General features: G+C 39.0%; 1 protein-coding gene across 3 annotated transcripts in view; it reads right to left on the bottom strand.

The window, feature by feature from the left end:
- LOC111582448 (cadherin-18-like) overlaps window positions 1-25,845 on the bottom strand; it is a 208,900-nt gene that overhangs the window by 50,475 nt on the left and 132,580 nt on the right. For all 3 annotated transcript variants that reach the window (XR_008603032.1, XR_008603033.1, XM_023291120.3), the window contains exons 6-8: window positions 18,463-18,650; window positions 15,016-15,269; window positions 775-911 (exon numbers count right to left, since the gene is read on the bottom strand). Coding sequence is in view for 1 of the 3 variants with exons in the window: in XM_023291120.3 (XP_023146888.1) it covers window positions 775-911; window positions 15,016-15,269; window positions 18,463-18,650 (579 nt within the window). In the remaining 2 variants the exon portion in view is untranslated. The remainder of the gene's footprint in view (window positions 1-774; window positions 912-15,015; window positions 15,270-18,462; window positions 18,651-25,845) is intronic.

The following is a 25,845-nucleotide window of genomic DNA, read 5'->3' as shown; positions in this document are numbered from 1 at the left end:
GTGCTGACTTCCTCTGGGGACTAAACCAAAATCAGACAGAGTTAACATATGTTGGACTTATGATTTTGTAATTGGATAGCATGTTTGCACAAAGAAGAAGCCTATTTATCGAGCAAAGAGCAGCAGCATTATACTGTCTCTATGGCCAAATGTTGAACTGAACTCTGGTTTTAGCTGTTTGCTCTTTTCAATATCTTTAGCTGTAGAAAAAAGCCACTTTTTTCCATTGTTAATATTGTGAAAAAAATAATTATAGTCACTTTAGTTCTCAGTTTACTTGTTAAATTTGGGTTTTTACGCATTGATTTCTCTGGTTTGATTCTTGAAGACCATGTATATGTCACCAAATGATTACCAATGAAGCAGCAATAAAATGTAATTAAAGATAAATAAAGCTATGTAACTTGAAGAAAAAATAACAAATTGGCAGCTCCATTACATTTCCTGACAAGGTCGAATTGTTTTTCCGTCGGTGGAATCCCACTTTTGTCACTGATGACATGAATACGTTCTGAAAGCTGCTTCAACACAACTTTGCAGATTAAATGCTGAAATTGATATTCAGTTATTCAGGCAGTGTTTGCTTTAGTTTGCATTTATTTGGAAGATGCTTTTGCAGCGTTGAATTTAAAGTAAGTGCATTTGACCCTTACTGGCACCAGAGACAGATTTTGTGAGAAAACTGAAGCGGTCGCGGTCAGTGGGATGTTTCCTTGGACCACCTTAAAAATGAAAATACCATCTTAAGTAGCAGCCTGCTGTTGCTGAACTTACCAACCTCTGCAGCCATCACAGTGATGTTGTGCCACGCCGTCTCCTCCCGGTCCAGACCCTGAGTCGTCCTGATGATGCCGCTGTTCACCCCGATGGTGAAATACAACGGCCTCTCCTCTTCATTCTCGATGAAGTACCTGTGAGGCAGAATGACACCAACTTTAAAGAGGAGAGTCAGCCGTTCAAACATTTTCATAACACTGCTCAGAGGCTGATACACTAAGAGAGGCAGTGACACATGATGATACTTGTGCACTTACTGAGAGCAAAGACATGTGCAGCTAGTAGTCACCACCATTATATTATATTCTATTATATTAATAATGTTGGTATGAATCACATCTTTTCAATGTTAGGAGCCGATGTGCAGTCCTGGTCATCATTATTGGCACCTATGAAATTTAAATACATAATGTAGAATATCTCCTGAAAAAAGTGAATCTAGCCAATAAATGATGACTTTAATGTTTCTTTCTGGTTGTGGAGGCTGGTGAGGTCTTCCAAGCAACATAAACTCCTGTGAAAAGGTAAGTTACGTTTTTTTTTTGACATCATAGGACAAGCAAACATTTGATCGTCTCTGATTCTCTTTGAAGCAGGGACTATTAATAAAGGTGATTTATACCTGCTGGGACTTCTGTAAATCCATACACACAGCAAAGCCATGCATCTATCTGCTTACAGGCTCATCTAAAGAGCTACTCCAGCAGTCACTTCTTGTTTCCTGGGATTTGAGGCTCACCTGGTTACTCCTGTATCACTCTCTCTTGTAAGGTTTCAGCACAGACCTGCTTAAACTTAAGAGTTTCAACTTGTTCATTATGACTATAAGGAATTTTCCCACATTGGCAGCATACATGATATCAGGTACCATTCAATACACTTTTACTGAATTCCTCCAAAGCTGGTTATGACACGCAAACACTCTGAGGCCTTTTCATTTTGTGTGTCATCAGTATTGAACCTTTTGATGCACAGCGTGGGTCAGGAGATATCCATTTTCCATTGGATTTGGGTCACTTTTGACCCGTGCTGTGCATCAAAGGGTTAACAGCAGCCAATAGTACAACAGAAATACAGGTTTAATGCAGAGGAAACCCACAGCTCTTCTCTGCATTAAACCTGGGTTTTTGGCTAAGTCCGTCTGAATGCATCAACAACTTTCTTTCCTGCAGTCTGCTCTCTGTTACCCAGGAAACATGAGCAATAACCCACATTTTAAAACCAAACCACTCATAACTTCTCAAGACTTCTTCATGTCCTATAAAGGTGGGCTGTCTCCTTGTTTAGTTTCCCAGTCTGGACCAACTTTAAGTCACTTTAAATCAAGAGGTGATTCCTATTTAGGTCCTTTTTACGCTGGATTTTAGATTTTTCCTTTATGCTACTTTTATTGTTTTTGGTTGTTTTGTTTATGTCTCTCATTTTAAAAAATTGTGTTTTTTTGCTTTGAACTAATTTATAGAGTCTAGAAGGGGGAAGGTGGTTGTTTTCTGGCCTCCATGCCTGTTCTGCAAGGGTGAGTGGACATTCAAACTCAAGATGACAGGCTGAGGTAATGAGGGCTCCAGTCCCTAATCTACCAACACAATCTCTTGGAGCTCATGGTCCTGATCTCAGCTTTGTAATTGGGCTCTGCTTGGTAAGGGTGACTCGCTCCAGGATACATGTGGCAGAACAGTTCGCTCAGCTTAGATAAGCACATCTGCTAATGAAAATCGTAGCGTCCCAGCGCCACTGGTTGTTTTTCCTTAGAGAATGAAGGTTTTACCCAACATGACCTTCCTAAAGTCACTGATATTCTGCAGCCTTTATGCACAGAAAATGGGTCATCAAGTGTCTATTTCTAGTATTAAACAGGACTTCCACTTTGATTCCTCAGCTGGCCTATCTTGTGCCAGTGGTACCTTACCTAGCCTACTTCCTTCTGTACATGTTTACGTACCCATATTCAGTGAAAAACTTTAACAGTACTGAGATGGGTCCAAAAACTCAAGATACAACTGTCCCAAAATAAAACGTTGCTGAGGAAAAGCCAGGAACAAGATCAATTGTGTGGTGCCACCTTCAGTAACACCTTTCTAACTTCCCTTGGAGATTTTGCTGCTGCTATAGTGATCCTGATAAAATAGGCTTTTCTGCAGGTCAGGGCAGTGTTTAGGGGACACTGTCCCACAGGAACTTTCCCTTGGAGTTCATTAAAGACTTGGTGATTAGGCTGAGGGACATCTCTTTTTGCTGTCACAGCACCTGGGATGAGGAGATGTCTGGATCCTGAGGAGCAAATCCCATCATTTCAGACACTTTGTACCATTCCCACCTAGCAGGTCTACAGGGATTAAAGGCAGAGAATGATCCCTCTATTACTGCCACTAACTCAGAGAACTGATTAGTTGTCAGACTTCCTTTAAAGTCAAGGCCATTCTTAATGTTTACTGCAGCCTGTAAAGTTCAGCCAGTACACCTTCCCCTCAGGAGGCATAAAAGCCGGTATATACCTTCACATTTTTGTGGGGTGAGCACTTCCTGATCGCTGTTCCAAATCATTTACATATTCAGTTTTTCTCCTCGCTTTCCTCAGAGGGAATGATGCTGATAAACAAAGTTGAGGCCCATATTAACCCTGTAAAAACCCACTGCTGCAAAAATACACCAGTTTTATCTTTTTATCTATCATCCATCCATCCATCCATCCATCCATCCATCTTTGCTTTGTTTGTTTTATTCTATTTTTCTTTTTTTTGATCATTTTTTTTCTATTTGGGTCTTGCAGGGTTTATCTAACACTTTCTCCAGAACAGCACTTGAGAGGATGCTGCTTCTCTGGACGTCCTCTTTTCGACTTCTCGTAGTTTTAAATTGAGCCCGTCTGGATAGGTCTCAGTCAGCCATGCACATCTGGACACTATCATTTTACCCCATTCTTCTTGGTGAAACTGCTGAACTTTGGTCAGGTTACTCAGGGACTGCAAGTAAACAGCACTGTCCAAGTTCAGCCAACCTTCTCCACTGATGGGAGGTCTGGGTTTTAACCCTGCCACTCCACTATATTCCCTTTTGTTGTCTTTAAACCACTTCTGAGCACCTTTAAACCTTTACAAAGTTGCTAGGGTTGTTCTTTAGTCTTCATGGTGTAGCTATATCCAGATTTTCCCCAGTGACTGGACCTTCCAGATACACAAGTCTTTATGCTACAATCACTGGAGACACATTCAGAGCACTCAGATTATTGCCTTTTACTACCTATGTGACTTCAAGCACAGTTTGGCTTCATCTGTGTTGGATTTTACACTAAATCACTTTAGAGGGGGTGAATACTTGTGCAGCCATCGACATTGGTTTGCAGAAATCTCTTTTCACTTTGACATGAAAGAGATTCTTTAAAATAAATCCTTGTCAAAAAAGGAGAATTAAATTTGCCGAGATTCAACGTTGAAAAGCACTGAAAGGGGAAAACTTCCAAGAGGGTAAATATGCTTCATATATATGTGGACCAAGGTTTCTTTTCAGATTTCTCTTTTATTTTTCTGTTTTTGTTCTGTTTATTCATCTTATTTACCTTGTAGTAATTTGTTGAAACCTGCTCTTTACAATGTCCTGAGTGGAAGCTGTTCAACATAATTTTCTACAAAATCAGTAAACATCAAAAATAGATGCCATCTGCTGGTTTTATCACTGTCACTCCTTTTCAGGTAGAGATTATTTTCTGTTGTATCATACATGATTTAGTTAAATATTGCATTTTAATCCCACAATGATCTTTTTCAAACGCTAGTCAAGCAGTTTTGGTGCCCAAGTTTAACCAAACAGCAAGTGAAAATGAGACTAAATGCACAAAATAAAATGAATCTAAGTGGAAAAATAACATCTCTCAAAGTGGAAAACTTCTTCTCTGTCTATCTGTTGAATATTTCTTCAGTGGCATCGATGCTAAAGGACCTTCCTCGTGCCTCTCTGGTGACAAACCAGCGGGTGTTTTGGAATAATGTGCTGTGGACGGGCAATTCAAAGACAGAGATGTTTTCCCACAGCAACAATAAAAACGCACATCAAAGACGGCTTTTCATTGGAAGAACCTCATAGAAACGGTGAAGAACATCGGTGGAAACGGGACCGCTTCGCCGCCTCGGGGTCTCGGCAGGTTGCAGTCGTCAATTCAACTATAAATTCTGCATCATATCACAGAGCGCTTGAAGATAATGCGAGGCCATCTGTCTGAAAGCTGAAGTTGAACCAGAAGTGGATGTTTCAACAGGATAATGATCCTAAACGCAGCAGCAATTCACCTGGGAACAGCTCAAAAATAGCAAATGGAGGCTTATGGAATGGCCCTGTCAGGAAAAAAAAGCTCAAATCGGAATCCTATTGAAATGGGAGGATTAGAAAGGAGCCTCAAACACTTTGTAGCTGACAGAATCCTGCACAGAAGAGTGGTCAAAAATGTCAGCAAACTAATGTATAAGACTGGTGGATATGAATCAATGATTTCTTTCTGGTTGTTGTGCTCGGGTTTGTCACCTTATCTGTGCAGTCGATGCATCACAGAAGAGAAACGTCCAACGATTTCCTCGACTTTTAATAAACCTCTGGGCAGAAACGCTGCTTTTAGTACAAACGCAGAGAAAATTGTGTTTTAAAAATGTGCTACACCATATTAAATGGCTCATAACTGGAGCTGCAGAAAACCACTTATGAGATAATGCAGCTGCAAACATGACTCCAGGCAGCTGATCTCCAATATCATGAAATGTTGCAGTGCTTATTGTTGGTTCGCCATTCTTTATTTGTCATTAGAATATATATTAGTTTAGCTAAATTTAAAGCAAAGTTAGGTACAGTGGTATGTAAAAGTTTGGGCACCCCTGATAATTTTCAAGATTTTCCTTCATAAATCGCTGGTTGTTCACATCAGCAATTTCAGTTAAATATATCATATAGCAGACGAACACAGTGATATTTGAGAAGTGAAATGAAGTTTATAGGATTTACAGAAAGTGTGCAATAATTATTTAAACAAAAGTAGGCAGGTGCATAAATTTGGGCACCCTTGTTGTTTTATTGATTTGAATACCTTTAGCACTAATTATTGGAACACAAAATGTGTTTGGTAAGCTCATTGACCCTTGACCTACATACACAGGTGAAGCCAATCATGAGAAAGGGGATTTAAGGTGGCCAGTTACAAGTTGTTCTCCTCTTTGCATCTTCTCTGAAGAGTGGCAACATGGGAGCCTCAAAACAACTGTCAAATGACCTGAAAGCAAAGATTGTTCAACATCATGGTTTAGGGGAAGGATATAAAAAGCTAGCTCAGAGATTTCAGCTGTCAGTTTCCACTGTGAGGAACATAGTGAGGAAATGGAAGACCACAGGCACAGTTCTAGTTAAGGCCCGGAGTGACAGGCCAAGAAAAATCTCAGATAAGCAGAGGTGAAGGATGGTGAGAACAGTCAAACTCAACCCACAGACCAGCTCCAAAGACCTACAACATGATCTTGCTGCAGATGGTGTCACTGTGCATCGTTTAACTATTCAGTGCACTTTGCACAAGGGGATGCTGTATGGGAGAGTAATGCGGAAGAAGCCTTTTCTGCGCACATGCCACAAACAGAGTCGCTTGAGGTATGCTAAAGCACATTTGGACAAGCCAGCTTCATTTTGGAATAAGGTGCTGTGGACTGATGACACTAAAATTGAGCTATTTGGACATAACAAGGGGTGGTATGCATGGAGGATGAAGAACACAGCATTCCAAGACAAACACTTGCTACCCACAGTAAAATTTGGTGGTGGTTCCATCATGCTGTGGGGCTGTGTGGCCAGTGCAGGTACTGGTAATCTTGTTAAAGTTGAAGGTCGCATGGATTCCAGTCAGTATCAGCAGATTCTTGCGAACGATGTTCAAGAATCAGTGACAAAGTTGAAGTTGCGCCGGGGCTGGACACTTCAACAAGACAATGACCCTAAACACTGCTCAAATTCTACTAAGGCATTCATGCAGAGGAACAAGTACAACGTTGTGGAATGGCCATCTCAGTCCCCAGACCTGAATATTATTGAAAATCTGTGGTGTGATTTAAAGCGGGCTGTCCATGTTCGGAAACCATCAAACCTGACTGAACTGGAGATGTTTTGTAAAGAACAATGGTCAAAAATACCTTCAACCAGAATCCAGACCCTCATTGGAAGCTATAGGAAGCATTTAGAGGCTGTTATTTCTGCAAAAGGAGGATCTACTAAATATTGATGTAATTTTTCTGTTGGGGTGCCCAAATTTATGCACCTGCCTACTTTTGTTTAAATAATTATTGCACACTTTCTGTAAATCCTATAAACTTCATTTCACTTCTCAAATATCACTGTGTTCGTCTGCTATATGATATATTTAACTGAAATTGCTGATCCAAACAACCAGTGATTTATAAAGGAAAATCTTGAAAATTATCAGGGGTGCCCAAACTTTCACATACCACTGTAAATACACAGAAATCCCCTTTAGGAATATCTGATGATTCCACTGAAGAGGAGAAAACACACATTAACTCCTAAAGGTAGCTTTGCAGAATGGAATAGCTGTCATTTAATTTCTGAGTTCTGTTGGTTAAATTGCTTTCAAATCACAAACATAAACACATAAACCAGGGGTGTCCAACATGTGGCCCATTTTGCAAAATGTAAAAATTCCAGAGAAGACATCATCTGCAAATTGTAAATTAGATAAACTATAAGTTTTAAATAATTTTTACACCATGATTCATGATTGTTCATTGCTCTTTTGTGTCTCATTTTTGTGATTTTTTGTCTCGTTTTTCTTGATTTTTTGTCTTGTTTTGTCTGACTTTTGTCATTTGACTAATGTTTTTGTCATTTTGTTTCTCATTTTTATCATTTTATTTGTTTTGTGTATCGTTTTTATCGTTTTGTGTTTTTTTGTGTCGCTTGTGTTTGTATATTTTTTTGGTCGTTTTGTTTCTCGGTTTTGTCATTTTGTGTCTCATTTTTGTAATATTTTGTCTTGTTTTCTTTTCTTTTTTGTCTGACTTTTGTCATTTTGATCATAAAGTAAATCCTCTCTGGTTCAGTTCCAGATGACTAAATGTTGTGTTCCTTTGTAGACACTCTGTGATCTGGAAGTTGTAATGTGGAAATGATAAACTGAGGCTGAATGTTGATGAAATTTCACTTATTTTTCTGAAGAAATTTCAGGTTGTTCATAATGTTTTGTAAAAAGATAATTCCTTAAATGTGAACATTTTCAGAATGGACTTTTTGCACCAAAACAAAGGGAAATATTAGGAGTTGTGGTTATTTATTGGTTATTATGCTGTGATTTTACTGGTCACTGGAGATCAAACTGGGCTGAATGTGGAACCTGAACTAAGATGAGTTTGACTCCTCTGACATAAACTGTAAATTAATGTGTGATTTTAATGTAAATTCAAATAGTCAGACAGATTGAAGCTGGATCATTAGATTTTTAGGTGGAATGGGGATTTTTATTTCGATAGAATCTGAACATCGTAGCTATGTATCAACCATGGCAAGGGGTAAAAAAAGATATGAAAATCATAAAATAAAAACATTAAAGCCTCTAAATGTGATTATAGTTGTCATTCATCCTGAAACTATACAGTTTAAATTGTTGTTTTTTTTACTGTAGTTTTACAGTGTTATTATAATAATTGACCTAAACAGTTAATTCCTGTATAATTGATTCCAGTAATCAGTAGAATATGAGAATTACTGTTCAACACTGTAGCTAGACTTTCCAATAATATTCTGTATATATATACACACACTGTAATCAGCGTTATCTGCAACTGTAAATTACAACGTATTCATTTTTTAAAATATATAAATTTGAAATAGAGATGTATCCCATAATTAACAAAGTGTGTTTCATCTTTATGATCCAGAAGGAAGTCTGTTTAATATTTATTTACAGCAGAAATGTGTGATAAATTGGACTCTATTAAATATATTTTAGAAACCAAGGAAAAAGCATTTGACTTACTGAAAGAAAAAAGTAAAAATGGCCTGTAGCAGGGTATCAGGGTAAAGTTAGCAATAATATTCTCATCTGCTTAAATCAAGTCACTTCTCAAAAGAACATTTTTCCAGTAGCCAGCTGTTAACCCTCTATAACCATCTGTACCATATTTGATCCATGACTTTCTCAGACCTCTATCTCATCAACAAGATAAATAGTTTCCTTAACCCTCGTGTCGTCCTGCGGGTCAAAATTGACCCGTTTTAAAGTTTGAAAAAAAAAAAAAATTTCCCAGTGAAACTTCTCATGTCCACATTTTCAACATTTTTGGGAAATTTTTGAACATTTTTTGGTGGAAAAAAAGAAATGTTAAAAATGTTTCTTAAAGAAAATATTAGAAGTTTTACTGATATATATGTAATGACTTCTGATATTTTAGGATTTTTTTGGAAGATTTTTAATCATTTTTTGAAAATATTTTGAAAAAAAAAAACAGTACTGTTTAAATTTGGCATTAATTTGATATAGTGTAGCCTAAAAATGTGAAACCCCTTTTTATAACCTAGACCACCACTGTTGGACCTTGTATCTTATAAAAACAATGAGAAAGAAGCACGTTAAAAGGTGAAAATATAAAGGCTATAAAGCAGGTAGGTCTCAGCTACACTGCAGGTTGTAATGAAAACACGAGCGACAGCAGGTTGTGTCTCTGCATATCATTTTCTAAATGGCTAGTTTCCCATTTCCAAAAGCAAACAAGCCGACAGATCCAGTATCTCTAATAGTAAAATGATTGAGTGACTATTTCCATAATAAATGATGTGCAGCCCAGTGGCAGAAAATTACCATAATTTGCATGATGATGGTGGTGACTGATGAACATTAGTGCAATTACATGGCCAATTTCTGTACTTTCTGGCTTTCAACCAGTAGTAAACAGACTCAGTTTCAGAGGAAGACACTGTCAAAATAGGTCAATAAAACCATCAAATGAGCAAATGACTCCTTGGTAATCCTCAGCTTCTAATGGCTAAAAAACACAGTGATACTGCCATGTTTGCTGAAATGTATTTAATCATAGTATAGCTGGAGACAGATGTGTGTTGAAGGAAGTTAAAATGCTCATCAGTCCAACCTTCTAAATGACTTGGAGGTCTGTATCTGGTCCAGTTCTCAGTAACCTTTAGACCGGTCTCAGTGTTGGGTCCATCCGGTCCATTTAAATGCAGTAGTGACTGCGTGAGCAGCTGCTGGGCTCCGGATAAAAAGCTCTTGTTTGCCTCTTTGGCCTTTGCCATTGATCTGCTCCAGAAGTGCAGACTGACCAGTGTAAGGTCAGAATAAAAAGGCTTTTTTTAATGTTTCAGTGTCACAGCCGTCACTGAGCCGTTTCCAAACACACCCTTTCTCCACTAAACCATGAATCTGACAGCATGTTATTCAGCGAGCCGTCCTCCAAACAGCCTGAGGAGGAAACACTGGATGTTCAGGGCATATTAAACATCTGTGACATCAGTATTGGTGTCCCTGATTCCTCCTAACTTCCAGTTAATCTATAAACGGACAAAGAGATGGAGACATGGACTGGACTATGACACTACGGACACTTTTCTTGAAGCCTTATTACAATTTAAATGGCTGAAAATAAAAAAAATCACCACCTTGAACAGTTGTCATGAACCCAGAAATAAGCTGTAGATAGCAAAACCGTTTTTTTTACGTACGTACGTTTGTTTGGATTTGGATGAAATTTTCAGGGAAGGTCAGAAATGACACAAAGACCAAGTGATTAGATTTTGGCAGTGATGCAGCTTATAGTCTGGATCCACAGATTTGTTAAAGATTTCTGCATCATTGCCAGATAGCAGCACTGTAACCATGAAAACAAGTGAACACTACGTCAGCTGATTGTGATCCTACTACAAATCCACCACTGAGGACTTATCAGGACTTATCCATCAGAAATGATCCAAGGAACAACTGATTAAATTGTGGGGGTGTTTCTGAGTCTCATCAATTCCTGCCACCTGCTACATATTTAGGTCACATGATTCAGTATCTGTACATAACGTACACATGCAGAACACACGCCTGTGCTCAGCGCAAGGTCTTTTTTTTTTTTTTTTTAAAGATTTCATCCGTCAGAGATGATATGACTGAGCAGCCTTGGTGGTGCTTTTCTTGTTTATTCCTGATGTGAAGTCGAACATTTTCTCATCGAGGTCGGCAGGGATTGACTCACTATTGGGACCAGAGTTCAAGGTTTTCTTTTGCACTGGATTTGACCTTGTTTCCTCTGTTGGAGTCTCACTTAAATTCACTGTACAAAGTGTATTTGAGCTGTAGTTTAAGTCAAATACTGTTTGGCATAAATCTCTTGAATCTTCCTCTGAACATTAAATTAGACTTTTGTCCATTTAAAATGATTTTCTAATTCCAGTGAAAGTTCAAACATTGCACTTACTAATCTTTTAGCATTGTGTTTCTTACATCTTTACATCCACATTTCTTTCATTTCTTCTGCTGCAACTCAAATAGGATTACAAAACACAGAAAAGGAAATAAAGGTAAGTTTAATGGCAAAATTAAATTGTAAGTCTGGGTAAAGCAAATAATTAAGTTGAAAAAACTTGAATCTTCAAGCTGACATTCTTTAAAATGAAGTTGCAGCAGCACCCACTCGAGAGAAATCAAGTGATTTCATTAAATTTAACTTAAACTAGTGGCATTAATGGAACTTTTTAAACTCTACTTGGATAAACTTAATTCAGTTGTGTGTTACCTGATGAAGTTTTTCAGTTAAGTTGGTCCAACAATTATTTTTTTCAGTTTCAATGTAATTAGCCACCCTTCTACAGTAAGTTTATTACTTTTGTGTATACGTACTATACATACTCATCTTGTTTAGCTTGAATTCTTGAGCCTAAAGACCCAGTTCTTTTTTTTTCTTTGCATAGGCTGTTAGGTTGCACTATATCCAGTTCAGTTCAGACATCTACAGCTCAAGGTTCAGTCCTGAGTTCTTCTACATCCCACTGTTAGAATCTATGAAACAGATAAACAGATCAGACTCTGCACACTCATCTGCAACCTCGATCCAGAATTAGCAGACTGTCAAGTGCTTCCATGTGTGACGTATTTCTGGTAATTGCTGTGGCGCTCAAGAGCCCATGAAGAGTCCTTTAGGTTAATAAGGGCGTCTTGTACCTTTCACAGGATACAAATATTGCACAAGTCAAAAGCTTTGAAGATTGGAAGAGGATCAAGCATTACAGCTCGCAGGTGAAAGAAACACTGGATGGCTGGAATTAGTAAAACAATGAAGTCAATTTCCAGTAATAGCAAAAACATAGAAGTGCTTCTGTACATAAAGACACATTTTAAATTGTTTCTTTCAGACAAAATTTTGATGTATTGGGTTAATAGCATTTCCCAAAGGCTATAAACACCAAAGGCCTTCACACAGGCTACTGTGGGCCGTAGCCAACGCCAGAATAACTAGAAAAACCCCATAACTTAGCTCCAGAATTAGCCACCGTTCCCAGCTCTCTCTACTGCTGACTCTCAGCCAATCAGAGGTGAGCTAACTAAACATGGCACGTTCACTGACATTAGGGAAATCTGGAACTGAACAATAAACATTGAAACCTCAACATCAACAACAATATCAGTCCGTTACAATATTCTTTTATCTTCTGGTAAAATGATTCATACATGCATGAAAGTTGTTGGTACTCATGACTTTTATGAAGAACTGATTGATATCGTGATGCACGGAACGGATTTGGTTACACTTTCACCAGAGTTCCGACTTACGGTGAAAATCAACTTAGGTTGATCCATGGGAGCAGAACTCCGGTGTAAGTCGAGGACCTCCTGTATATGCATCTAAGGGTTAAACTCACGATACATCACTTCTGACAATTTCGTTCCTTCCTGTTGTTCTTCTTTGAGAAAATCATTAACATTGACATTTTTATGTCATCCTGGACTTTTAAAGCAGAAGAGGATGCTTCAGATCAACTGTACTATTGTACACTTCTGCTTTCCAAAGCCAGAAACCAGCCAAGCCTGCCTTAGCACACTGTAAAATACAATCATTCAACAGTTCCATCCTGTTACTACATGCGGAATGCAGCGTATATAACTGTTCTATATGTGTCAGCAGTATGTAGTTGGCTGTCTTTATGCCTGGTGCTGCTGGTCATGACAGCTCCCCAAACCCCAGACAACAAAAGGCAGAATGCACAAGAGCATCAGCTTGGCAGGAAAGAGGCCACCAGGATTCTAGCTGGGCCTCGGTCACTGCTCACCAGTGAGTTCGCACACAGGCTGATCCCCAGCGATGATCACAACACATTTCATTTTAGCTGCCAGGGAAGGTAGGAGAGAGGAGTCGACCTGCTGCTGCACAGCTACCAGAGGAGACACGAGCAGCTAATAGACGAAAGGCAGGATTCTCAGGAAAGTGAGGCTTTTGCAAAGTGGTGAAATTCTTCATTGAATTTGCACTCTGTGGTGGATCTCTGACACGACTGCACAGCCTCTTTTCTTGAAGTCAAAATGCTGCTTGACACACAGGGGTTGAATGAAGCATCACTTCACATGTGCAGAATCGTCACATCGCAGAACTTATGACGCCCAGTGAGGCAAATTACCTCAAACGCATCATGCTACAGCTTCTTTTGCTGCTTCATACAAAAAAAAAACCCCATGCAAGTGTAGCAGAGTTAATGATTCCACTTGCCATCTCATATTACATATTTGGTTCCCACGGTGACCGCCGGATATGGCGTGGACGCACATGTCCGGGCCCCTGCAGACTTGGGGTGTGTGCCCCCACATTGCGGTCTCAGTCTGCGGTGTCCGGGTGCCGTGGTAAGATGACCAGTATAAGCTCTGCTAGAAAAATGCTAATTAAGTTTAACCTCCGTGCTGAATAAATTGATGATCGGGAGGTTACCACGTGTGCGACTGTGAGAGTAATATCAGTGTGTTTTACCAGCTCCTGCAAATAAATGGCGGATTTGATGCCAAAAGGGAAGATGCTTTGTGCCTGATTATCTACACAACGCAAGAGAGAGTACACAACCGCTACACATGGTTCTTATTTTTTGTAGCGAATCTACAAGAGAAGTCTTATAGAACATAATTTACTTTGATTTACAGGTTCTTGAATAGAGTTTTTGGAGTTTTGTGCACAACAAAATGATGGAGAAACACAGAAATAGAAAGCTTTGTTACCAAAAGAAACACAAAATCAGTTGCATGGGAATATTTCAGCTACAGAAAGGATGATGTTGAACAAAAACAGGTATTTTGTCTGCAGTTTCTTGCAGTTGTTGCAGACTGATCATCACTACATCCAAAGCAAAGAAGCATTTCAGATGCCTCTGCTTTGAAAAGTAATACATTCACACACCCATTTTCCTGAAGTGTCTATCAAAGAACTGTGTGAAAAAGTTGAAACAGAGTTGTCACAAGTGGAATATTATGCAGCTGCAGCAGACTTTTGGTCCAGCCAGACAACAAAATCCTACAAAGGTTTGACTGTCCACCGTATTAATGAGAAATTCCACCTGAAAAGTCGCTGTTTGCATTTTTCCCAGATGATCATTCAATTGAGAACTTTGTAGCAGGGATGAGAGAGATATTTGTTGTTTGGGGCCTCAATGAGAGATGCCAACTTTGTATAACACCAGACAAATCAGTGAAAATGTTGAAGTCTCAACGCTTTGACCCCAGACTGCATCTCGCACTCAGAAAGTTATACCCCATGTTACATTTACTAAGCTGTTCTTCATATCGCAACATACACTACCGTTCAAAAGTTTGGGCTTTTGTATGAAAACTCCCACATTTATCCATGTGCTAACATAACTGCACAAGGGTTTTCTAATCATCAATGAGCCTTTCAACACCATTAATTAACACAATGTAGCATTAGAACACAGGAGTGATGGTTGCTGGAAATGTTCCTCTGTACCCCTATGGAGATATTCCATTAAAAATCAGCTGTTTCCAGCTAGAATAGTCATTTACCACATTAACAATGTCTACACTGGATTTATCATTCATTCGATGCTATCTTCATTGAAAAAAAAGCTTTTCTTTCTAAAATAAGGACATTTCTAAGTGAGTGGTAGTGTATATCACAAAAAAAACTAAAGATCTCCAATTATGTCACCTTGTAAGATATACATGCAAAAACGCCTGCACACACTTATGGTATAACCGTCTATTTCCTTTACCTGATGCCGCTGTTTGTGCTGTCAGGGTCCACAGCGGTCACGGTTCCAACCTGGGTGCCTGCAGGTGAGTTTTCGTACACGTCCAGGATGTAGTAGTCCATGGAGAAGACGGGCGGCTCGTCCACGTCGCCCACGATGACTCGCAGCGATGTGGAATCCTTAAACGGCCCCAAGTGGGAGAAGCGGGAGTCTGGGTGAGTGTTGGAGCCTTCGATGTTCAGCGTGTGAACTTTTCTCTTCTCGTAGTTCAGCGGCTGTAGAGGAAACAGAAAGCACTTCCTGTTAGGGATGAATTTCAAACTAGCCCTCACAGGTCAGGACATTTGTATTAGAAGCTATGTCTTGTTAATAATCGCCTCTTTAGTTTACCTGCATCCCTGTTGTCACAGTTCAAAGGCTGCAGAGTCAAATCAGGCCCATTCGACTATCTCAAAGGACTCGGCTGGAGCCGGCAGCACCAGCCATGCATGTTGGATTTGATCCAATTTAATTTCCTGTACAGTTCACTTCAGTATTTTTGAAAGAGGAAGAACATTCTTCAAGCTGTGACCTTGCTCTTGATAAATGTGCTGCTGGTGACAGCTGGTTGGCTGATTGAGCAAAACATTTTCTGCTTTTTGCTGTAACTGATCGGAATGTCTGCAAAATAGGCTAGGATATGAAATTACACTTTATTAGCTCATGTTTATTTGAATATATATGTATGTTCTTCAGATATATCACATAAAACTGCACGATACGAGACACCAATCTCCGCTGTAGCTTTCAGAATCTGATTACTGCCGCAAATGGAAATGTACAGATGTCTTGTACCACCCGTGAGCAGATTGATTGTGTGCAGTGTAGAGTGAAGCGCCATCATTCCATTATATTGCAAACAATATAATATACATAACAGCATGGTAATTCACAGTGAAATTCAGGATAAAAATCGACTCAACCTAACAGCAGTGCTAGAAAACAAATAGTACCCTCTAGTACTGTGCCAAAGTGAAATATGAAGGTATTTATGTGGTGTTATAACATTCTTAACTTTGTCATTCTCCTTAATTAGTGCTTTTACTTTGAAAATCTAAACTTGGACGAGCTTAGATAGATATTTACCACGCAGGAGCAGTTTGATTGTAAGAGTAAAGTGTGTTGCAGCATCATTCCATATATTGCATACAAATAATGTACAAAATCTGATTAAACTAACAGCAGAGCTAGAAAAACACACAGGACAGTATAAGCACAATTCTACAGTACAGTTTTCAGGCATTATTGCTGTAATTAAATACTCATATTTTGGCCCTTCTGCTTAATTAGTGCGTTTACTTTGAAATTCTAAACTTAAATTATACAACTAAGGTGCTTAAATAGATATCTGAACGCAGAAATTGTTTGTAATGTTTTTGGTATTGCTACTATTTAAAAGTGACATATATATATATATATATATATATATATATATATATATATATATATATATATATATATATATATATATATATATATATATATATATATATATATATAGTATTACAACAGTGTTTTCATTAGGAAACATCAAAGAGTCCAGAGGGCAAAATAACTTGCAAGCTCATTCTGTTGTTAGAAAACATATACTTTAAACATAAAAGCTGATTTATTCCTTTAGATGAGATGAACTACAGACCATTAAAGGATATTTGGTTCCCAATTAACTGAATGAAAGTCAATTAAGAGCAGAATTCTGTGAAATGAGCCCCTTCAGGTGTCCTAATAGGAATAGACTAATTCTCAGATAGTGTTCAAGTTCTACTGAAACATGAATTCTTAATTCACATGTGAGGATAATGTGCAGTCAACAACATTGGCTAACATGCTATGAGTGACTTTGACACGGACTTCCCTGTATTCTTTATTTACGAATGTATTTTAACCCTCCTGTTGTCCTCATTCATGGGCACCAAAAAATACTGTTTCCTTGTCTGAAAAAAACCCCAAAAATTCAGAAAAAAAATTCCCCAAATTTCTGAAAATTTGCAAAACCTTCAGGAAGAAAATTCCAATAATTCCTTAAAAGTTTCCCCCAAAAGTTTTATTTTTAAAAAAATTCCCCAAATTCGGCAAGAAAATTCTTGTAAATATTTTCAAAAAGTGAGTAAAAATCTTCCAAAAAAATCCTAAAATATCAGAAGTGATTACATATATATCAGTAAAACTTCTAATATTTTCTTTAAGAAACATTTTTCACATTGCTCTTTTTCCACCAAAAAAATGTTCAAAATTTTCCCCAAAATGTTGAAAATGTGGACATCAGAAGTTTCACTGTGAAAATATATTTTTTTCCCCATATTTTCAGAATTTAAAATGGGTCAGTTTTGACCCGCACGGTGACATGAGGGTTAAAGAATCACATTTCTAGGCTTTTATTCTGAAAACCAACTCCAAGTTCTAGAAGTTTTCTGTCCAAATTTTTTCTTAACCATATGTCCAGTTTAGCAATCGCTTCATTAAGCTGTGTGCACAATCTTTCCATTCTTCTGGCTTTGCTGCTGCACAGATTTTGATGCATATATTCTTGATACCCTCTGACCCCTGACTGGCTTCACACATTTATGAAAAAGATGAGCCTCTGCAGCAGCAATCCTTCACTTTACACCGCGTGCCTGAGCTAGAAGAGGCTCCAAATAGACCGTTTTTCACTGCAGAGAGTTTTTTCTTTGCCACAGCAGGGAAAGCACAGGTTGAATAATTGGCTAGAATGGCTCAGTCACCGTAAGCTGCGACAGAAAGCCGGTGAGAACAATAGCAGCACCGTGGAACAGGGCTACCTAAATGGAATTAATTTGTTTTTAATGATATCAGTTACACCTTTGTTCGGCGATGAGCCGAATTATCTGCGGTGAAAAGGCTCTGTGAGCACTTTTTGTGCCGCGGATTAAATCCCATTCTGACACCGAACACTGGCACCGAGGGACTCGGCAGATAATACTTCACCTACCTGTCAGGCTTCAGATTGTTCTCACTGTAAGTTTTAAGTGAAGGATACCAGTGGCTGTGTGTGTGGCTCAAGTTCCTGTAAAATGCCTCCTTTAATAGTGTGTGTGCAGCAGTTATTAAATATGAAAAGATAACCTGCTCTATGGTGCGGCTGCGAGGATGACAGGTCCAGGTGATGCATAGAAAATGAAGTGCATTTTTTCCCATCTTCTTTACTGATTCCAGCTACAAAAACATGTACTGTTTTGCATTATTGTACTGTTTTATGAACAGCATTTCAATCACAAATGTCAAAGTCTGAGTCAATCTAAGCTGCCACCACACAAAGACTAAATAAAAGCAGAAGGCAGAGAAGAGAAGCTGCGTCCTGTTTCTTTTCCCACCACTCTGCCCTTCACGGCTGCACTTCAAAGTGCAGTTCACACTCAGAAAACAGGATGTTCTTACATAAGCGTCGGTGTTGTGATCTGTGATTCATACCTGCTTGAGGGAGATGATTCCCTCCCTGCGGTCAGCATCGGTGCTGATGGTGAAGATGGCAGCGGCGTCTGCGTTAGTGATGCTGTAGGTCATCTCGGCGTTCTGCCCTTCGTCCTCGTCGTTGGCTCTGATCCGACCCACCGCCTTACCTACCGGAGCCAGTTCTGGGACGTACAGCTGGTAGCTCTCTGCAACACAAACACAACATACAGAGCGATATTTAGTGCTTTTCATGTGCAGCTTAAAGTCCATCTATCCATTATCTATACACCACTTAATCCTCATTAGGTGTAGCGACAGGCTGGAGTCTATCCCAGCTGACTAAGGGTGAAGGCAGGGGACACCTGGACAGGTAACAGTCTATCACAGGGCTACATGTACAGGAGGTCTTCGGTTTACGATGTTCTCGACTTGCGTCGTTTTGTTGTTTCGCTGTTAAGTCGTTACATCGGAACTAACTACAGGCTGGTCCTCGGTTTCCGACGCATGGCGTTTTGTCGTTACATTGGAACTGGTTCAGTGGAACTAGCTGGTGAGCAGAGCGGATGAACTAGCTGCATTTCTACAAAAATATTCTGCATTTCTGAGAATGCCATACGGGGGAATGAACAGCCTTGGCGGAGTACTGCGCTCTCTGAGTGCTTTTTTAGTCTACATTTGCCACCACATTGGACTATGCTACATTCATTAACTTCATTATGGCTCCCAAGCATAAATCAGACTCTTCTGATGCTTTGAAGAAAAGGACAGCCATCTCCATGGAAGTGAAACTGATGTAGTAAAACACTGGGAACAGGAAGAAACACAGACAGACATCAGCCGGGTGCTTGGACTAAGTTGCACAACTTTCTCGAGGATCATCAGTGATAAAAAAGTGGATACTTGAACATGTGAAAGGATCTGCACCTATGAAATCATCTGTCTCATTATTGAGATGGAAAGATTATTACTGCTTTGGCTGGAAGACCAACAGCAACAGCGTATCCTGGTGAGCCTTTTACACTATATTCTCCTACTGAGTTGTTTTTCAGTGTGAGCTAATGACTGTTTTTGTTACCGTAGTTGTACGAAAATGTAAACTGGTCGATATCGTGATGCACGCAACGGCTTTGATTACATTTTCACTGGAGTTCCGACTTACAGCTAAAATCGACTTACGTCACACAAACACTTTTAGAAACTTGCATTTTGTACTTCATATTCTTTCTTATTTCTATTTTACTATTAACCTCTGTGTAATTGTGTAAATTCCACGAACCTTTGTTTATTGTTTGCTGCACTCTGGCAAAATAATTTTCTCCAGGATGAATAAAGTAGATCTTATTTTATGTTATCTTAGGAACAGAACTCTGACGTAAGCCGAGGACCGCCTGTATAGACAAACAATCACACTCACATTCACACCTATGGACAGTTCAGAGATACCAGTTAACCTCAGCTTGTTATTGGACTGTGGGAGGAAGCTCGAGAACTTGGAAAAAAACCCACACATGCACATTATGAACATGCTAACTCCATGTAGAAAGATCTCGTGAAGGCCAGGATGTGAACCAGGGATCGGCTTAAAGTCTTCTCTCAATATTTACTCCAGATGTTTGCTGTGATGATGACCAACATGGAAGCTGATATTCAACAGAAATGTATTTTTTATGCAAAAATTATTCATATTTGAAACTCACGTATCAAAATAAAGCTTACAGGGATGATAGTATTCAAAGAGGGAAGGCTTTTAATGTGAAATTTTCGCACATACGGTTTTATATTTCAGACACAACTTAAAAGCAAGTGAAAAAAGCCAGAATAAAAGCAAATGAAATTCATTAGCACACTAAAACAGAGGGAAATTTAAAGCATTTAAAGCAATTTAAAGCATTAAAGGCCTGACTATTTCAAATAAGGGCCTTTTCTGCAGCTGAGGTAATTAAAGGCCACCGTTGGAGAATTTATACTGTGCTGTATTTCAAGTTCAAGGCACAGGGCACAATTTCAAACACATTCAATGTGAAGTGCAGTAAGCATAACAAACATAAAAGGACATACGGGGTAATTCAGCAACAGGAGCTGAGTTACTGTCTGCTGTTTTTCAAACTCAAAAATAATGCAAATAACACCCTAAAAGAATGTACGTGCAAATGATTGTGAGTTAACTCATCCAGTCAGTCACCATGAAAGGTCAAGGCTTGTTCCAGGATGATCTCAACCAAAGGGTTTTTATATGTAGCACATTTCATATCAAAAAGTAATGTGCTTTACATGGAGGTGCATATAGCAACACATAAGATGACAAAGAATGATAAACACTGGAAGCCACCCACACAACCTAGAGATGATAAAAATTCACGTGTACGCACAGATAAACACATTTTCAGCCACTGATCATCAGCCTGAGAAAAGAGCAACAAATAAACTGCTTCTGACTCAAGCAGTCTGTGTTGTAGAGCTGAAAATTAAAGTTCCCTGACCAGATCTGGGGTCTCATTTGTCAAATGCATGCATAGAACAAGTTCTTAATATGTGTGTAAAGCCCTATTCGTACGGGATTAGTATTACCTCAGGACCAATGGTGATGTGTAATAATTGTGGAGGACGTCTATCATCTTAATCCCATGTGAATGCTCCATGTCTGTAATTTGTAAAGTAAAAATTCCACCACAAATTACCTACCATATCTGGCCAAACATCGACGTCCTGTGATAATACTAGTTTCGTACAAATCTGCATCTCAGTGATTGGGGGGTATTTTAGTTCAAGATTCAAGACCTTTATTTATCACAAACACAATTATAGAGTATAATGCACAGTGAAATGCATTGTGCACCTGTTCCAGACCGAAACAATAATAATAAGAATAAAGAATAAAAACACACAATAAATAAATAAATATATATATGAATATATACATATATAGAGGGAGATAGATAGAAATAAGCAAAATAAATATAAATAAAAGTGTCAAAAAGTGGAAAATAACATATATATACAAGGTGAAGTGTAAACAGTATAAACAGTATATAGTTGTTTTTGTTATTGTTTTCTCCCTCTTTCCTGGTTGGATTCTGGAGGCCGTGGTGGAAATTATTGAGAGTATTTTGGGTGCAAATGCAGGAGTAGGCTGATACACAACAGGCCTATGGAGCGTTCACAGAAACGACAAAATCAGACCAACAAGAAGAGGGAAATCTGGGAGGAATGTCAGTAAATTCTAGGAAAATACAGACTTGGCTTATCCCGTATGAATGCACTGCAACAAACACAGACGTGGGAGTAATTCAGAAACTACCAGAGATCGCCAGGTAATAATAGTCCCATGCGAATAGTACATAAGACTGAATGTCTGAGCAGGAGGTTTGGTGTTCATCAAAGTTGCACATCTACAATGATAAGTCTAATTTGTTCTGAATTTGTCGATTCAGGCTGACACAGGTCCATTTGCAAACAGAAAAAAAATGTCAGATACAGTCAATACATTCCTTTGATTGTCTTAGAAGTCTTAATCTAGAGTTGAAGTTGAAATGGAGAGATTTTAGGATGAAAAATATGGTTTTATAGCATTAAAAACAGAGATCCTGAAGCATCCTGCTGTTCTGATGATGCTTTCCACTGTGGCTACTGCCACTTAAATACACTTAGACATTTCCTTGTCTTGTAAGCAGCCACAAAGTGCAACTCTCTCAGCGATGTGCGGTAATTACAAGCACTTTGGTTTCAGCTGCGACTCACAGTAGACTAGCAGCTGACAGAGAACCAGTGCACCAGCTGCTCTCAGTTTAGATTTATTAGGATGCTCCAGAATATGGTGGAAATTACCAGGACCAATTGAAATGAATTCAATCTGTATTTTCTCAAGGATCTGCAACAATTTCAAAGGGTAGGAAGAAATTTAGGCAAGGCATTTACAGCAGAAATATCTTTTTACCATTTTTTGTCATGTATGTCATTTCCACCCAGAGGAAAGCTACTGGGCAAATAAAACCGACTATAAATCAAAATTTGGAGTGGAAATTTACCGATTTTGGCCTCAAATGTAGCTTGCAAACTGCTTGACAGTGCCTGGGCATGGGATCATGTGAAAACTGCGATGAAAGTTTCTTCCATGTCTCAGCCAGTAAAGCTTTCAGTCCCCAGAAGTGCTTTATGAGATTTAGGTCAGCCATCTGGGAGGGTCATTCTAAGGTTCTGACTTTCTCCACAGTTTTCCAGCGGTTTGCTTCGATTCATCCAGAAGTTCAGGAGTCTAATAATAGTTCAGAGTTCACCATTAGAGGGAAAAGACACCCAAACTTCCTCTTCCTGGCTTTCTTGATGCAAATGTTCCATCATTAGATCCATGTAGATTCATCTGAAAATAGCGTGCCTATGAAAGCTGGTGCTTTTTATTTTTGCTAATTTAATCCTGGCTGTCTCCTCCTTTGAGTTTATGAATAGTTTCTGCAGAATCATCCTCCTGCTGTAGCCAGACTCCTGTTTCTACCCTCCTTTGAACTGTGTTGTATCTTATGATTCTTGTTTATCTCGGAAAAGATCTTTGCTGTTGTTGCTTGTCTGCCTGTGGTTCCGTCTGCTGCAGCTTTTTCTGGGGCTGAACTTTTTCACAAAGTACCCGGCTATGGAGAATGAAGATTGAGTTTGAGCTCATTTGAGAAAAGCAGTGGCTTTCTTTATGCAAACAAACGATGGCTGCTTTTTTCAGATTTCACTTCATTTGTTGTCGTGGTTTTAACAGACCAGCTGTCCAACAACAAGTGTTGGAAGCGCTGATGCAGGAACAGTGAAAACAAACTCCACACAGAAACCAGCAGGCTTGAAACCAAAACCTTCATGCTGTGAGGCAACAGTGCACAACAGTGAACCACTGTGCCACCCAGTTCCAAGATAATTTATTGGGAGTATATAAAATCACAGTAATTGCATTTGGACTTAATCACATTAGAGCTGCAGTATGGAAAAAAGGAAGAAAAAAAGCACATCAGAATCTGGACATACAGCCTTCCCGTCCCACCAGACGAGCGCAGATGATTTCAAAAAAACATGCAGACAGTCGAGTCAAAAGTTAGCCACAACATCCTTCAAATTCCCTGGATCTGGGTGAAAAGCCCTGTGATTGGTCCAAGTTTCCCATCCTAGGCTAGACGAGATTTTCTGAAAACAGGTGCAGAAGTCTAGTTTCCTTCAGATCTAAAGAACTGCAATGTGATGAAACGCTATCATGGAGTTTTGCCTAAAAACAATAACTTTAATGATGGACATTTTAAATGCTATGTTTGTTAAAACGGTCAAGTTGGCAATCAGAGAAGAGATCCGCTGTTGTGATGGCGTTTTAAGGGGAAAGGCCAAATTGATTTCTCTATTCCTTTATAAAATACTCTTCCTACAAAGTTGTGCTGTGTGTGTTTTTGTGTAGATTTAATGCCAGTTTATCTTATATTTCAACAAGATGAAACTACATGGAAGCTTGTTGAGAGTTTGATTGTCCAAAAACTCTCTAGGGCTACTGAAAATCCTCTCATTTTTTATGTCTTTCATGTCATAAACAGATGCTATAGTTCTGTTGCTGAGCTGCCTCATCAGTAACACGTCCAGACAAGTCAAATTCTGTGGTTAATTAAAAAAGTATAAATAAAAAGAAGTGTTTTTCCCCCCTCATAATGCAGTAATCTTGTTTTTTGGGGTTTTTTTGCTTGAATTTCCCTCAGGATTAATAGAGTCAGTCTGTCCGTCAGTCCGTCCGTCCACCCACCCACTAACCCACCCACCAACCCATCCATCCATCCATCCATCCATCCATCTATCCATCTATCATAAAAAGTGCTCTTTTTTTGTATGATGAAACACAAAACTGACTTTGTTGAACAAACTCCTACTGTTATTTCTTTGCCACCCAGGGAGAAGCTCCTTAAACTTCCTTCAAACACAGTGCAGTGATTTCCTATGAAATGCTGTCTGCAACAGATTCTTAACTATGCATGCCTTCTTTGGCAGTTGGAACTAAAAGTAATTCATTATTTATGTTGAAATACAACATTTATTCTCATTTAACTGCCATTGCCTGACATTCACCTCCAAGTCAAACACCCGCAGTGAAGTGCACTGGACTGTAGGACTGCCATTGTACAGTAACTTAATGTTGTTTTTGTTGGCTCTTTCTGACTCCCAGATGCCACCTGGTGGAAGACAAAATATCTCCTGGGTGTCGGAATTCAATTAAAAAGAACTAAAGTGATGCCACTGCTGGTTCTGTAGAATTGCTGCACAGTGCTGTTCCTGTTTCTGGGGCAGAATAGCAATAGAAGACGGCGTTAAAGTCCACTCGGTGCAAATGTGGCACCATCTCATGACTCTTTTTATCATGTTGGATCCTTGTTCTCTTTCAAAACTTATTCCCAAACCTCAACCAACAAATTATTATTTTGGTGACAAATGAATGTTGAAATCATGCAATGGTTTATTCTCTGAACAATCCTCTGACCATGAGCTTTGTATATTTGCATGACTTTGTCCACCCAGGGAAACTGTAACACGAAAGTCTGCTTTCTATGCATTCTTTGTCCTTTTTATCTGTTTTATGAATTTGATTCAGTGAGGAAAAATCTGGTGGGTGGATTACTGATGTTCTTGAGTGAATGTTTTTCATAGTTTTTTTTTTGCTCATGGAACAAAAAGATTCCCTGTGTTGCTGCTGTTTGGGTGGGTTTTCTTGTCCTTTAATTGTGTGCATGTTAAATAAATGGGCTGAGTTGCTATGCCATTTCCTGACATGTTTACTACTCTCATTAGCATAATACTATATTCATACTGGCCCGAAGCTGTAATTGTGAAACATGATGTGTCTGTGTGTGAGCTAATGTGTGTTTAGGTTATTAATCATCGTGTGTGGGCTCACACACTATTCATCAGAGGGACCAGAGTGTCGCAAACAGTCAGAACAACTCTGACGAGACTGTAAACATACAGACGGGTGGCAAAATTAAAGGAAAAACATGAATCCATGACCTCTAATAAGGTGACCCAGTGGCTCTGTTATACTGTGGGGAATATTTTACTGCCATGTTTTGGATCCACTTGTCTGCTCTGGCTGAGCTACAAGAGTTTAAAAATCCTAATGGAGTATGAAACCGGGTTGCTTGACATTCAAAGAGAAACGCCACGGATATTTTTCTCTCTAATCTCAGATGTGCACTCATTAGAAGATTTGAAATTAATGGTGCATCCCACATTACTTATTATCATTTAGATTATTGTGCCAAAGGGAAAAATCCAGGAGCAGAACACCTCCTCACGGGAAAACAAATGTAAATAAAATGGAGACTGTTGAGGTGTAACAACTGGTTGGAATGCTAAAAATATGAACACAAAATGAGTCTGCATGACAAAATGGTTTGGCAG

This window comes from Amphiprion ocellaris, chromosome 10, assembly GCF_022539595.1.
Source record: "Amphiprion ocellaris isolate individual 3 ecotype Okinawa chromosome 10, ASM2253959v1, whole genome shotgun sequence".
In the NCBI taxonomy this organism is placed as follows: domain Eukaryota; kingdom Metazoa; phylum Chordata; class Actinopteri; family Pomacentridae; genus Amphiprion; species Amphiprion ocellaris.
This window is presented reverse-complemented; position numbering and strand designations above follow the sequence as displayed.